This window comes from Eleutherodactylus coqui, chromosome 5 (genome assembly GCF_035609145.1).
Source record: "Eleutherodactylus coqui strain aEleCoq1 chromosome 5, aEleCoq1.hap1, whole genome shotgun sequence".
NCBI lineage: Eukaryota > Metazoa > Chordata > Amphibia > Anura > Eleutherodactylidae > Eleutherodactylus > Eleutherodactylus coqui.
In genome coordinates this window covers 130,962,944-130,977,964 of record NC_089841.1, presented here as the reverse complement: position 1 = coordinate 130,977,964, position 15,021 = coordinate 130,962,944, and the positions used below count along the sequence as shown (strand labels likewise).

Here is a 15,021-nt window from a genome sequence, read left to right as displayed (position 1 = left end):
GCCATTCAAACTCCGCACCATAGCAGTTAGTGCTGACATCAGATAATCGACCAATTCTGTTGCAATTCCTGGGTTGAGTATGGCCACCTATTCTTGAAGAATAAAAATGCATTTTTTCATGCACTGCCTCCTGCAATCATCCACTGAACTGACCACCACTGTATGTCAGCAACATTCCTGTCTGTACATGGACATCTGTATATTGCACAGAAAGGTTTTTTGTTGCAGTCTATTGCTGTCACATTGCACATGGGACAGGACTGTAGCAGAACGAAGTTCGCTGTGTAATGTACGGGCATACTGCACAGTTTATAGACAGGGAAGAGGGTCATTGCGATGTAGACACCATAAGATGGGAGGTCCTTCTTTAATAACCATCATATTGCAAAATCCTCTAATTCTTCAAGAATAAAGCACTACATTATAATAAAATTCCGGAACATCCCCACTATTAACTCTGTCGATTGGGAAAATATAGCTGTCCTCGTTCTAAACCTTTCCCAAAGATACATTAGTGTTAATAATGGGTAAATACTGTAATGACGTGAAAAATAAAAATCAAGCCTACCTAGATAAACACATCCACCAATCCCAATAAGAGAAGCGGCACTATGATACAAAGGTAGAGTGACATATACAATGTCATCCGGAGTGCCTCCAAATGCCCATATGCCTGCACACCCTCGCAGTGCTTGTAGCTGGCTAATGACAGCAGCTTTAGGGAGACCTGTGAAAAATAAAAGACTGTTACTGTCATGTAATGCTAACTTTATACTAGAAAGAACTACCCTGTTTCCCCGAAAATAAGTCAGTGTCTTATATTATTTTTTTTCTCCTAAAGATGTGCTAGATCTTATTTTCAGGGGATGTCTTATTTTTCAATGAAGAATAATTCACATTTATTGTTGAACAAAAAAATGAACATTTATTATATACTGTACAGTAGTTGTCATCACAAACCAGCATAACCAGACAAACTGAAACCTATCAAGAATTTCTTGTTACTACCATTATTTCCATGTACACACTGTCTGGAAACTGTAACAATCACCCCCTAAAGAATCAAAGTGACACACTGGTTGCCTGACTCACACAAAGGGCCACAAAAAATAAGGGCTGTAAAGTATCTGGCTCCCACACACTGGACCACTTATACAATAGGGACGGTATTGCAGCTTCCGGCCACCAGGGGGAGCTTATCACAGCAGACCCACACAGCAGGGACAGAGCTGGGTCTAACTTTCAGGGGAGGCCTTGTATTTAGCACTTCAGCAAAACCTCTACTAGGTCTTATTTTGAGGGGATGTCTTATTTCCAGGGAAACAGGGTATTAGTCTGTGGTCCATTTAGCAGTGCAACATCATGCAACCTAAAGCTGAACCCCATATTTCATAAAATTGCTTTTAAATGTTGAAGGGGTATTCTGAGACATTGATGACCTATCCTTAGGATAAGTCATCCATATCAGATTGGTAGGAGTCTGACTCCAATCCCCTCCACCAATCAATTGATGGCCATAATTGAGGCCACAAGGCTCAAGCAAGTGTTGCATCATTTTTTTTACCAAGCACAGCTCCATATATTTTGTAATGGCTATACCGGGTACTGCAGCTCAATCTCATTAACTTGACTGGGACTGCAATGCAGAGCGCTGCAGTACCAGCCACAACCACTAAAATATGTAAGGGGCTAAGGATAGGCTATTAAAATGGCAATGTTCATGTTTCAAGTACAACGTGTGATCATCCATTTTCTTCACTTGTATGAGGTGACACGCATCAACATTCATCGTTAGTTAAGCGAGATATGTAGTGAATTCGTCATGAATGTGAAAAATTTGCTTTAGCAGGTGCTAAACGTTGAAAGAAGCCCAAATGTCCCATAAGAATGAAACAAAGGAGCCTCGGCCACAAACCAGCCAGTCCAGCAACATGATTGCTTTTCTTGATTGGGTTTCTTTATTACAACTTTGAAGTGGTTCTTCATGCTCCCTACTCACCTTACCTTCCATCTAGCGATTTCTGGCTTTTTCTAACAATGAAGCATGTTTTCCAGTAGTGCTATTCTTGCATCAGTGATTTTCTAGTGGGCAAAACAGACCCCAAAAGAAGAGTTTATAGCAGCCATGTAATCATGGTGTTGAGACTGGGAAAAAGAAAAATAAACCAAATGTGCAAGCAACAAAGGGAAAACCGGGACAGACCCTAAACCACACCAGGTGGCCAAATACTTCCCAAATGTACAAATACCACAAGGCAGATGGAAATAGCAATAACTACAAGGTATTGGATAATATTTTGGCCAAAATACATAAGCTTACATCAAGGGTCCTCGTTATCTTGTGAGTTCCTAAACAAAAATGATAACTAAACCACAGATAAGGGAATCCTCCCTACAAACAGGCTGATAGTCCCAATAACGATGGCCCCACAATGGAACCTTGGGATCACCCATCTCATCCTAGATAGGAATAGGAAGCAACAACAGACAAGGTCATAATACACACCAGTCAACTATACACTTACAAATATAGTGGATCCCAAACATAGGACATAATACACACCAGGTGTCTGCACACCTACAGACAGAGGGAACACCAAACAGAACATCATGCATGCATATATACACAGAACAGGACATAGTTCAAGCTTCCACATATACAGACATAAAGGGGCTAGAGCGTCAGACATCACCCATCTGATGGAGTTGGGGCTATGGTGTCAGACATCACCCATCTGACAGAGTAAAGGACATCTGATGTCTAGAACTACACCTAACAGAAAGGTAAGGGAGAAGGGGCCTTCAGAACATGTGAACAGGGGAATCAGGTGTCCAGACCATCTTCAGGGAGTGCATGGGAGAACAAGCCCTAACACCAACCACATACAAAGTTCCAATAGCATGTATGACTACAATTACAAGGGTTCTAAGAAGCAATAATGAGAAATAAATAATGGCCAGCACCCTCCAGCAAGAGCGGCTGGTATTTAAGCGCACAAGACCAGTAGTGATTGGTTGGCTGGAGAACTCCACACCATCAGCCAACTCAACCAGACCTGCAGCAGTGTGCTCCTGGAAGTACATAGAACTACAGGTTCCAGGAGCGCAACGTGACAATAACAAGCCACTTGTTCATACCTGTAGTTCCTGAGGTGAAAATGAACAGTGTTGCAGCGTTTATGCTGCTGACAAAGCGCAGGTTTCGGGGCACAGGTTCATCTGTTACAGTCTCCAGTTTGTCTAGGACAGTATTTACACCTGGAAGAGTCGTTTCTGCAGCCATTATCCAAACTGAAATGTTGTCTTCCTGTAGACTTGGCAGGATGTCTTCAAGTGATTCAAGCATATCTTGTAAAATAAACCAAATACAAGATCAATCAATAAATTTACCAATAAACAACAGCCCTCAATATTTCAATTATTTATTGCTTCCAATGATCTTTGCAAAATTAGGCCTCTTTCACAAGGGTGGTGCGTTTTTCAGCCAGTCAGAAAACGTGTGAACGAGAGAAAGCCGCGACCAAGTCATGGCTTAATCTCACGTTTTTTCGCTCATTAACAAGTCCGTGTGCAGCGTATATATGCCGCAGCCCAGAATATCTTCGGGCGGCATAAATCCTTTAACTGGCTCAATAGAGCCAGCTGACATAGTTCAGCTGCACTAGCTGCTGCTAAACTCCCTCCCCCTACCTTTGCTGGCAACTCCCATAGGCTTCTATGAAAAAAAATCAAAAAAATCCTTTATATGAAGGAATCCATAGAAAACGCGATTTTTTGACGTGCCTACTTAGCGTCAAATAACACTCATGTGAAAGAGGCCTAATAGTGCAATCTGATATTGTGCCATTTGGCACCAAAGACTGCCGCAGACGCATGGGGGCATGAAGCTCCCTCCGCCCTCTTCACTGCAGTTGTGATGGTGAGCAGGGCAGGAAGGGGATGAGGGCGTGCTTCTTTCATGAATACATTAAATACAATTGTTATTAGGCGCTATTAGCCAAATGCAACAATATTTCTGTTCCATTTTGGCACCGTACAGTGAATCGGTCATTGTGATATGCTGACCTTACATAAACCACTATACATATATTATGGTGACATATCCCTTTTAGGGCTCAGTCAGAAAAGCACATTTTTCACACATGTATAGGTACGTTTTCAAAACGAATCTATTAGACTCAATGCTTTCCAATGAAAGCGGTCACATGTCCGTTTTTTAGAAGCAAAAAACATTTGCACCTGCAAAAGATAAGACATGTGAGTGCTAATGCGCCCGGTCATGGGATTTTTTTTTCTTCGTGTGGTGCGTTTTTTTTTTCCGCGCCTATAATGTGTAAAAAATTTGCTTGTCTGACGGCACCGTTAGAGTGTACATCCATTAAAAAACAGAATCTTTACTGTCCATATACACTCATGTGCAGAACTTTTTTGATACAGTGTTGGACACAGTTCTTTGTGACGTTGGCCTCATGTGACTCCTTCGCTGACTGCTGGATCCCTTTGGCTGGCAGCAGAATTTAAACAGCCAGGGAGACATAACAGGAAGCCCTCTGATCGGTCACACACTAGACATACACTTGTGCCCAGCTTTCTAAAATCAGCAGCTTTGCAGATTTTCTTTCATAAATCCTATGGTAGAAAAGATATATCCATGTCATTTAGTCCTCATTCACATGAGCATCGCGACTTTACGCCGGAAGCATCTCAGCCGAAAAACGCATGTACGAGAAAAAGTTGTGGCTAAGGGTGACTATCCACTACAGTTTTTTTTCACAGCGAAATTTGCAGCGTTTTTTTTTTCTGCAGGGGTTATGGGACTTGTAATGTTAAAATCGCAATTGCGCAAAATCACAATTTCACGGTAAATTGCGATTTTGCGCGATCGCGATTTTAACATTACAAGTCCCATAGACCCCTGCAGGAAAAAAAACGCAGCGAATTTTGCAGTGAAAAAAAACTAGTGGGTGCCTACCCACTGGCGATTTTTTTTCCTGCGATGCTAAATTGCGTTTTGCGTTTTTTCTGAAGAGCAATTAGCATAGAATGTGTTCTTGTCCATTTGGGGTTTTTTTTTCGTTTCGTTGCAATTTTTCACATAGGAACTGTCAGTTGCATATGTCTCCTTATTTTTCTCTTAATGCACCCATGATTGTCAATGGAAATTAACGAAAAACGCAGCAAAAAGGGGGGGAAAACGCCGCAAAAAAAGCGCGGAAAACGCGCAAAAAAACGCTGCATTTTTCACGCACGAAAATCGGCAACGCCAGTGGGTAGGCGCCCTAAGGCTTTATTCCCACGAGCGCATATACGGCGTGTTTTCACGCTCAGGCGTATATACGCTACGGATGTGAAGCTTTGGTTCGCAATACATTTGTTCACATGGGCGAATATACGGCGCGTAAATATGCTGGCAGCGTGAAAAAAGGAACCTATACACGGCCAGCGCATATACGCTTAGCCAAAACATAGTTTTGGAACTATGTTTTGGCCAATATACATCAGCGGGTCCTATAGACTTCTATGGGTGCAGGGAAAAAGAAGGGAGGGGGAGGCATTTTTGCAGCGTCCAACACTGCAAAAAGCTTACAGGTGCCTCTATATAGGCACTGGAAGGCATCCTGAGGATTTTGGCAGAGCGAGGGTTTTTTAGAGTGCTGCGTATTGTTTGGCTAAAAACGACGCTCGCGGTCGTGTGAATGGACGAGAAAACGCTGGCCATGATCGTGGAAAAACGCCCACTTAGGCGCTTATATGTAGCAGCCGTGAAAACGTAAAAACGCCGTCGTCGTATGTTCGCTTGTGGGAAAGAGACCTGAAATTCACATTTTCTCATTCATTCACACGGCTGAGAGCGGCATATATACACCGCAGCCCGGAGTTCCCTCAGCTGGAATAAATCCTCTGCATGGCTCCTATTATTTAAATAGAGCTAGCTGACATGTTTTAGCAGCGCTAGCCGCTGCTAAACTCCCCCTCTCTTTGCCGGCAGCTCCCATTGAAGCCTAGAATGCATTAGAATCCAAAGCTTCACATGGTCGCGATTTTTTTATCGCGGCTATATTAGCTGCCTGAAAACACTCGTGTGAATGAGGTCTAAGGCCTTATAATTGATATCTTTAGATTTTGTTTTTAAGTAATCCTCTTTTATACTTTGGAAGTTGAACACAAATCACTCACTGGATTAGGTAAATGCATAATTAGCATTAGGAACAGCAGCTCCCCGCTGTGTGTCACTGGTATTATTCTATATCCACAGGGATCAATATACAGACCAGTGAAATAAATGTATTACCAGCGCTCCATACAGTATACCACAACTCAAATACGGGCTAGAAATTGTATATAATTGAGAACTATTCCACATAAAATATATATATATATAAAGAATCTAAATGGTGTCTCATATATTTACATTGATATATTATATATGTGATAGATCTAAATTCCATACTGCACCATTTATACCCTGTATTTGTGTTGTGCTTTTTGGAATGACAGCAGCGATTAAAGCGATCTCGACTCCTGGAGAAACAAAGATGGCCGCCCCACTTCGTTGACTACCAGATGCACATTGTGCAGTAGTATGGATGGGTAGTCTAAGGGTCCCTTTACACGGAATGATTAAAAAAAATTGTTGGATTGTGCGAATTCGAATGATAATCGTTCAGTGTAAATATAGACAATAATTGAATGATGAATGAGAATTTTTTTCACTTCTCGTTGATTTTATAAATGCATAAAAATAATCGTTCACACGTCGTTGCATGTAAACAGGGATCGTTTAGTCGTTCACACTCGCTGGTACAGTGAATCTAAATGACTGAACCATATGCGAACGCATTTGCAAATGCATTTAACAATTTATCTGCCTGTATAAACAGGCTACACGAGTGAGCTCTGTGCGAACGATTTATCGCTCCGTGTAAAAGGAGCATAAGACATCACATGCTGATCTGATTGGCCAGTGCTGCTCATGTTGGCAATCTAAGCTGTGTGGGGTGTCTTAGACTAATGGTGCATACTAATGTACATGTGCATCAGGAAGTCAGAGAAGGAGTACGGCCATCTTTATTTGTCCAGGACCCGAGGGTCGCTTTAACTAATAGTCCTCTATTGTCACATGCAGGCGCAGGGTTACATTCGCCACATCAGCAAGTACTGTCTGTTATACAAACTCCTCATGAATCCTTTCACATGCAGTAGTACTTTGCTGTGGAGTTTTGAACTTGGACCAGAAAGTAGAAGGAGTAGCTGAAGGAGAACAGAAGATCTGAGTTTTAGGTCTTAAGGCTCTTTTACACTGCCTAATTATCGAGCAAGAACGTTTGTTCAAACATCGAGCTATGGAGAAGGGACAATAATCAGCCAACAAATGAGTGAATGATTGTTCCTCGACTGATCGTTGATTTACAGTAACTATAAAAATGCTTGTTGATTGGCTTTATGGAATAGTGTGTGAAATCATTGCATGCTGCACTATTTTGTCTACGGAAATGCAGGAAGACATGCCAGAAGCCAGACTGACCCCATTATCGTGAATGAGGCCTGTCAGGTGCCATTCATTTCCATCGTAGGATGGATCTGGCCTTCTGTTTTCCTGTTCCCATGACGGAGGATAAAAACCGATGCCAAACGCAAGTGTGAAAACAGAGTTACCGTAGTACCAAGTGGATCAGACCTTAGGAACCTGCGGTCAACAGTTGTTCTTGCAAGAAGAGACATAGGCAAAAAGGGCCCTTTGCAAGCATAATATGTGGGCCACTTCCCTCCAATAGCTTATCAGAGAGCACTCCACTTTTAAAGGGGTTCTGTCATTAGAAAAAAGTAATTATTTACTTACCTATTCCTCCCCTGGCAGTCTTTTTACCACATCTCCTCCTGGCTCCTCAAGTCCCTCGGGCCGGATCCTCTTCTTCCTGTTATTCAGCGTCCATTCTCGGCAGTCTCCTTCCTGCAGGTCAATGTATGCTATGTCACTAGGGACGTAGTATTCACTGCCTAGCAGAGAATGCCAAATCCTATACCGGGCTATTACCAGAACTTTGCATTTGCGCTGTCTTGCAGCAATAGTATATGAATATTTGCGATAAGAGGCGCATTCCCAGTCTCAGCAATAGGCCGAAATAGGATTCGGTATTCGCTGCTAGGCAGTGAAGGCCACTTTACTAGTGATGTAATGTAGACTGACCTGCAGGAAGGAGAATGTATGCTATATCACAGGAAGAAGAGGATCCGGCTGGCTGGAGGTGATGTAACCCGGGAGACTGGAGGAGGCAGAAGAAGATCGTCGAGGAGAAGACTGCCTGGGGAGGAATAGGTGAGTACAGATTTTTTTCCCCAATGATTGAACCCCTTTAATGCTCTCTCCACTGATACCTGTAAGCTATACAATTCATTAAGCGTTAATTACAATCTAAGGTTGCTTTCGCACATGGCAAAGTATTTAGCCTGAAGACAAATCTGCATTAAAAACCTTATATGTAATATGTGGATTTTGACACAGATTTGTGTGTAATAGCTGTGGATTTGCAGCAATTCCACAGTAAATTTGCATTAAAATTTGCATGTTAGACATGCAAATTTTGTTGCAGGTGTTTTTTTCTGCAGCTGAATATTCTACCACATATGAAACTAACAGATAGTAGGAAGCTGTACTTACAGTAGCAATGGGCCACCGTACCGACCAGACCCCTGTGCAGTAGCATAGGTCGCACATATGGTTTAGCTCCTGCTATGTTCTTCAATAATAAGTTTGCCTCTAATATCCTCCTAAATTATTATATTGAGTTTGATATTTCCTCTATATTTATGTATTTTTTCTGAAGTGTCCATTAATGTTACATAAAACTACATGCAGAACCTGAACTGGCCTCCGGTGCACACAGGCTCAGACAATATAATGAGGACTAGTGATGAGAGAACGACTAGGTTAGACAATGAGCAACTGTATCTGAATTTTATGGTAGTTTCACTAATTCATTTGTCAGTTGCTCTGTGCGTGCGATGATAACAGCAGGACTTACTGGGGACTTAAAGTGAATCATGGTGGTCCCACAGAATCATTTGCTCTGGATGGGCCTAAGCAACCTCAGGCCAATGCTGGCACAATCTGCGCTTTAAATGTGTTTACCACTTGTTGGTTCATCATTTTTTTCAAAATCGATACATTTGGAAAGAAAATTAGCGCAATTTGAATTAGCACTCCTTACTGAGTTCTCAACCCTTGTTTAAGGAAACTAAATAGCAAAGAGACCTCTCTGTCATTTTGACAAGGTCCATGTGAACTTACGATAGCTGAGGATTCCAGCAGAACACAGAGACAATATCTCTTGTAAGCTCCAAGGCATAAGAAATGGATTAACAAATCTATATCCAGCCAACCAGCATGGGCGTTTCACTGGTTAAATTCCAGTATTACTGAAGTGGCTGTCTAGTAGCGCCTCTCTACAGTACATTGCAGTACTACATGTTCTGTACTGTTCTTTACCAGTGCCAGGATGAGCCGCTCCTTTGGCACCAGGTGAGGGGCGTTCTATGCCATTTTTCTGGTACACTGTATGTACTGTGCTGAACCCCGAAGAAGCTGTTGTCCTCATCATTGAACATGATTTACAGCTTCTATCAAGTATTTCTGACTTTTACATGCTTTGTCGGTATTACGCATTTGTGTAATTTTCTCTAATCTTCATTTTGTATTACTTTTGGTTGACATTTAGTGGCTTTGGAACCAATTATTAGTTTCCCGTGGAGTTGTGGCTTCAACATATAATATTTTCAACACAAACTGGTCACCGCAGAACCAATGAGTGTCAATGAAACTAAAATGTTGACCATCTATATCTACATCTATATCCCAGTGGATTGATAAATATGGCTTTTATTACATTCCCAATGCTTTGGTATTTAATTTGTTGGCACCAGTGAGAAGTATCAGGAAAAAGCGAATGGAAAAGGTTAAGGCTTTGTGGTGACTTTGGTTGCAACATAGATACACGGGATCAAAGATTACAGTGTTCTCTTGCAACATCGGAACATAAGGACATAGAATGTCATAGCATTGTGACTGGCAAGTTGCTTTAACTCACAGATCACAAGAAATCCAAAAACTAACTGTGATTTGTAGGTTGTGGCAATTTGCGACTCACAACGTAACTGCATTCACTTTCATTATGTTGCAATTTTGCAAGGCTACACTGCAATCTTTGGCCGCACTGCTTGTGTCGCAGCCAAAGTTGCCAAGTAGTCCTAGACCTAGCAGGAATCTCTGTCCATTGACTCACAGAATCCTTTCTTTCCCTGGAGTTTGAAATTCCCTCCAGTTTCTCACTGCCTGCTTCATCATGTCAATTCAGGAAACTAATTAGTAATATATAGCCTCTCAGGCCTTGGTCAGACAGGCATTTCTTTTTGCACACCCATGTGCGCAAAAAATAGCGCTCCACGGATGTGCAAAATGCGCACGACTGAAGCTCCATGCTACTGGAGCAGCTGTGCTTGTAGAAATGATGAAGGGACTTCCGGAGGGGATGAAAGAATCCCTTGCCACAACTGTGACAGCTGTGGCAGAGGACTGCGATGCTATCCCATTGCTCTCAATAGGGCCGGCGCTGCTGCCACTCCATTGAAAGCAATGGCATGAAGGGAACCCCTTTGGCGGGGGGGGGGGGGGGGGGGGGTGGAATCTAAGCCTCCAGAAAGCGCTGCCTCTGATTGGTTGAGCGCTGTGACTAATTAGAAGCTGCGCTCCGCCATTCATTGACAGCTTTGGCAGGGGATTCTTTCATCCCCATGGGGAGTCCGATCATCACTTAACACTGTGACAGTGCTGTCCTAGTGTTCAATGATGAAAAGACTCCCTGAGGTGATTAACGGAACATCACATAATGTCTTTACACGCAGCACGTATCTTACCGGCGCGTATTATAAGCACGCATTTCCTATCTTTTGCAGGTGGGAGTATTTTGCGACTCTAAAAAACAGACATGTGAACACTGCATAGGAAACTAATGGTTCTAATAGGCGCAATTTTTTTGCGCACATAGGCGAACAAAAAAAAGAAATCACTCATCTGATCGCGGCCTTAGGGTGCGTTCATATGTAGCCATGCTGAGGATATTCTGCAGCTAAAAAAATCTATAACAAATCCGCACTAAAATCCATATAAAAATTCACACGATTTGGGGAACATTTTAGCGCAGATCCACAGAAATTTCTACCCTTTTAATTTGAATTTAGCTGAAGAGGTAAAATCTGCTGCATATTCTCACCAAAATGGTACAGATTTTGGTGTAGATTTGCTGCAGATTTTTATTCAATTAAGGCTACCTGTCCACGGGCGGGTTTTAATTGCATTCCCCACGGTGGTAATTCGGCCGCGGGGAACACAGTGACCGCTCTTCATAGCGTTGCTATGGAGAGCGCAGCCACCCTGACCACGAGTAGAAAATCATTGTGCTTCGATTTGCCGCGATTCTCCGCGGTCAGCCTGTCAGATAGGCTGACAGCGGAGATCCATCTGCCAGCTCCTGCTCCCGGGCGGCGGCCCATGGACAGGCAGCCTAAAGGGGTAACATCCACATCATGTGTGTGCCAAAACCACAAAAAAATCCATAACAAATGTCTCGGATTTCCTGCACATTTTTTTTATCTGTGGAAAATCCGCAGCAAATTAGCTATGCGTGAACACAGAGTTCCACACTTAAAGGGGTTTTCCAGGCAAATACTATTGATGAGCTATCAGGATAGGCCATCAATAGTTGATTGGCTAGGATCCGCCACTCAGGACCCTGTCCAATTAGCTGATCAGGCGCCTTCTGTCAGCGCCACAATATTTTGTACGGAGCAGAAGCAGTTTACTCCAACCCCCGAATAGTGGCCAGTGCTTGTAACTGCAGCCATTAAAATCAATGGTAGTTGCACCTTCAATCACCAGCGCTAACTATTACACATAGGTTGAAACGATCTGCTTGCATTCTGTACTCGGTGCGTTGTGGTGCTGACAGTGGGCGCCTGATCAGCTGATCGACCAGGGTCCCTAGCGGCAGACCCCAGCCGATCAACTGCTGATGACCTATCCTGAGGATAGCTGATCAACAGTATTTGCCCGGAATACCCCTTTAAAGTAATTTAAAATCGAAGTGAGCTTCATTTGCACCAAAGTAAGGCACGAGTACTAAGTCTATAGTCTATATACTAAGTCTATATATATTCTACATACTTTTATAACCATTACACAATATTTCCACCAGTATCTATGCATTCAGTATTTTTGTGATGTATTTTAGTAGTAAACTCATATTATGGATATCATATTAATTTAGTCTATAATATCTAATGACATGTTGACAGTGTTACCTGCTCCCACAACAAGGATCTTGGCTCCACAGCTATGAAAGCAATGCAATAAGGATCTGGACCGGATATTGTAGTTAAGAAATGCGACTAGACATCCAAGTTTAACCAAACCAAACCAAACATTAATAAAGTCTGGTTCATTGTTCATAAGCATAGCCACGGTGTCTCCCTTCTTTAGCGTTGTGTGTTTCTTAAAAACATTGGCCACTCTATTGCTTCTTCTGTCCATCTCCCGATACGTGTGGACCTGTCCATGGAACATGATAAAAGCCTTATCAGGAATGCGCTGGGCTTGCTGCACGAAGTGATCAACAACAGTCACTACATGACCGGTCCTTTTATACATCTCAATCTGAAGGCCATATCGGATTACTTTCAGCAGATATCTCAGATCAAGCCAGAAGTATGGGAAAAACTTCTTCTGCAAGAAATGTAGAGCTGCCAAACCGGTGACAAGTCCTGTTATCCAACTTAGAGCCATAGAACTAGTAGTGCGCAGAACAGATTGTATATAAATATAGTGCGGGAGCACAATAACGAGAATTTATCAATGAAGAACTGCACGAAAAGGAAGGCAGTTGTGTCTGGAAGGTGCCATATATCACTATGGATTGTAACTGTCCATACCTTCAGGAACCTGAAAGAAAGAAAGTAGAGCATCAGTAACCCCTTCACTTTCCTGTAAAAGTAACCAGAGGAAATAATTCTAAGCAGGATGTCATCTACCTTGTGACTAAGTGTCACATATCGGACTGCAGACATAAGAGAATAGTAGAGCAATTTCTTCTTCTTATGTTCTTTCTTCCCTTTCACTGTCTTTGAAGGTCTTCTCCACAAAGAGTTCCTTACATAACTTGATACAAAGAAGCACACTTTGTTCTTGATTCCATGCTTCGCTCTACAAGTTTGCAAGGCTGAAAAATCTCCCACTCAGCCTGAGAGGAAAGCATTATGGGCTTAATTCTTCGAAACAGGGAGTGGAAACGGACGGTGAAGTATAAAATCTGCCCAAGCCACCGCCTTCTTGTTTACAAGTCAAAGCTTAGATAACACCCCTCTCTGTGTGCAATGTAGGCTTGTAAGAAAGCCTGACGGGGAGGAGCTGCAACAAAGAGGAAGGCTACTATGTGACATACAATAGCCTGCTAAGCCAAAGTAGCTCCTCAGCTTCCCAGTGTAGGACAGATGAGGCTCTCATAAGAGGAAATAAGCTGATTATTCCCATCACATCTAGTTACTTACCAGGTCTTACAGATAAAGGATTAAGTATGCCTTTACTATACATGCATGAAGTCGTCGTTGGACCAGAGTTCATTCCAGAAACTCTCAAATACGGATTGATATCTGAATCTCCTGCAGAGGATGGTGGATGACTCCCTGTATGATCTGCCCCTATCGTAGCAGGGGGAGGCCACTTCGAATAAGTTTTCCTTACTTTAGTCCCATGGGACTAAGACTATATTACACGTACTTGTCAACGTGCGTTTTATCTGCGGTTTTTCATGCAAGAACGCCTTGCATCACTTCTCTGAAGTTACGATCCTCCGGCACTTGTTTCACGCGTGTCGGAGGATCGACGAGTGTTTCCGATTGTTTTCAATGGAAAACATCACATCGCGTTCACATCACACGGCATACAATGCATTTGAATGTCTCATTGAAAACAATGGGAAATGCGTTCTGAGGATTGCGAAAAAATAGGACATGCAGCATTTCTTTTACCTCGCAGCATTGCTGGGAGGGAAAACATTGCTCGTGACTGCATTCAGAAGAATGGAATTCATATTTGCGCAAGTTTTGTGTATCTTGCAACTCACAAAACTCACACGAGATTCACAGTAGTGTGAATGTAGCCTTAGGCAGGGCTCACAGGAGCAGATTGGATTGCACATGTGGATATCTGCAGTGGTAAACCTGCGAATGATTGCGGAAACTAATTGCGTATTGTTGTTTATGCGCGCTCTTTTCCATGTGGATGTACATATATAGACAGAAGAAAGATCGCAAGCAGGGCATGACATCAGAAAGTAGCCCAACCCCCTGGAAACCTCTATCCATCTCTCTCTGCGAATTTGCGCCCATACGTAATGTTAATTGTGTATGCACTGCGGATTGAATGCATCCATAGAGATCAATGGATCTCATACGTGCAGAGTCCGCGGTAAAATAGAGCATACTGTGATTTTTCTTCCACTCACGGAATCTGCGATACCTACCCGCAATGGTCAACTAAATTTTGAAAGTCCATGCCTTTCAATGCCTGTGTATTGCTGCATATCATATGTGCAGACAGCGATTGTGGAATCTGCTATTCAAATCCGCTCATGTGAGACCACCCTTAGAGAGACGTGGAAAGTGGATTTCTGCTTCTCGCATGCTATTCATTGAACTGAATTGCGGACAGGCTACGGATTCCGCGGGAAGGAAGGAGTTAAAAAAAAACTCCACTGCGCATGGGCGGTAGCACGTTGAATAGCGCTTCCGCACACATCCGCAGTGAAGAAAATGAAGACCCAGACGGGTAAGTGAAAGACCCGCAGTGTCCTCAGCCATGGGCAGGGTCGGATTCTGCTGCGGGCTCCTGCATGCATAATCCCATCCGTCCATGGACATGAGGCCTGGATTCACACGGATAACTGTGATTTCTCGGACCAATATTGCACTTTT

The 15,021-nt window shown here is 42.8% G+C and overlaps 1 protein-coding gene across 1 annotated transcript in view; it reads right to left on the bottom strand.

Annotated features, from left to right (window-relative positions):
• SLC27A6 (solute carrier family 27 member 6) overlaps window positions 1-13,362 on the bottom strand; it is a 46,442-nt gene extending 33,080 nt beyond the window's left edge. Inside the window, exons 1-4 of the mRNA XM_066603161.1 lie at window positions 13,081-13,362; window positions 12,355-12,991; window positions 3,139-3,348; window positions 569-727 (exon numbers count right to left, since the gene is read on the bottom strand). Of these exons, the coding sequence (XP_066459258.1) occupies window positions 569-727; window positions 3,139-3,348; window positions 12,355-12,835 (850 nt within the window). The 5' untranslated portion in view covers window positions 12,836-12,991; window positions 13,081-13,362. The remainder of the gene's footprint in view (window positions 1-568; window positions 728-3,138; window positions 3,349-12,354; window positions 12,992-13,080) is intronic.
• Window positions 13,363-15,021: the final 1,659 nt, after the last annotated feature.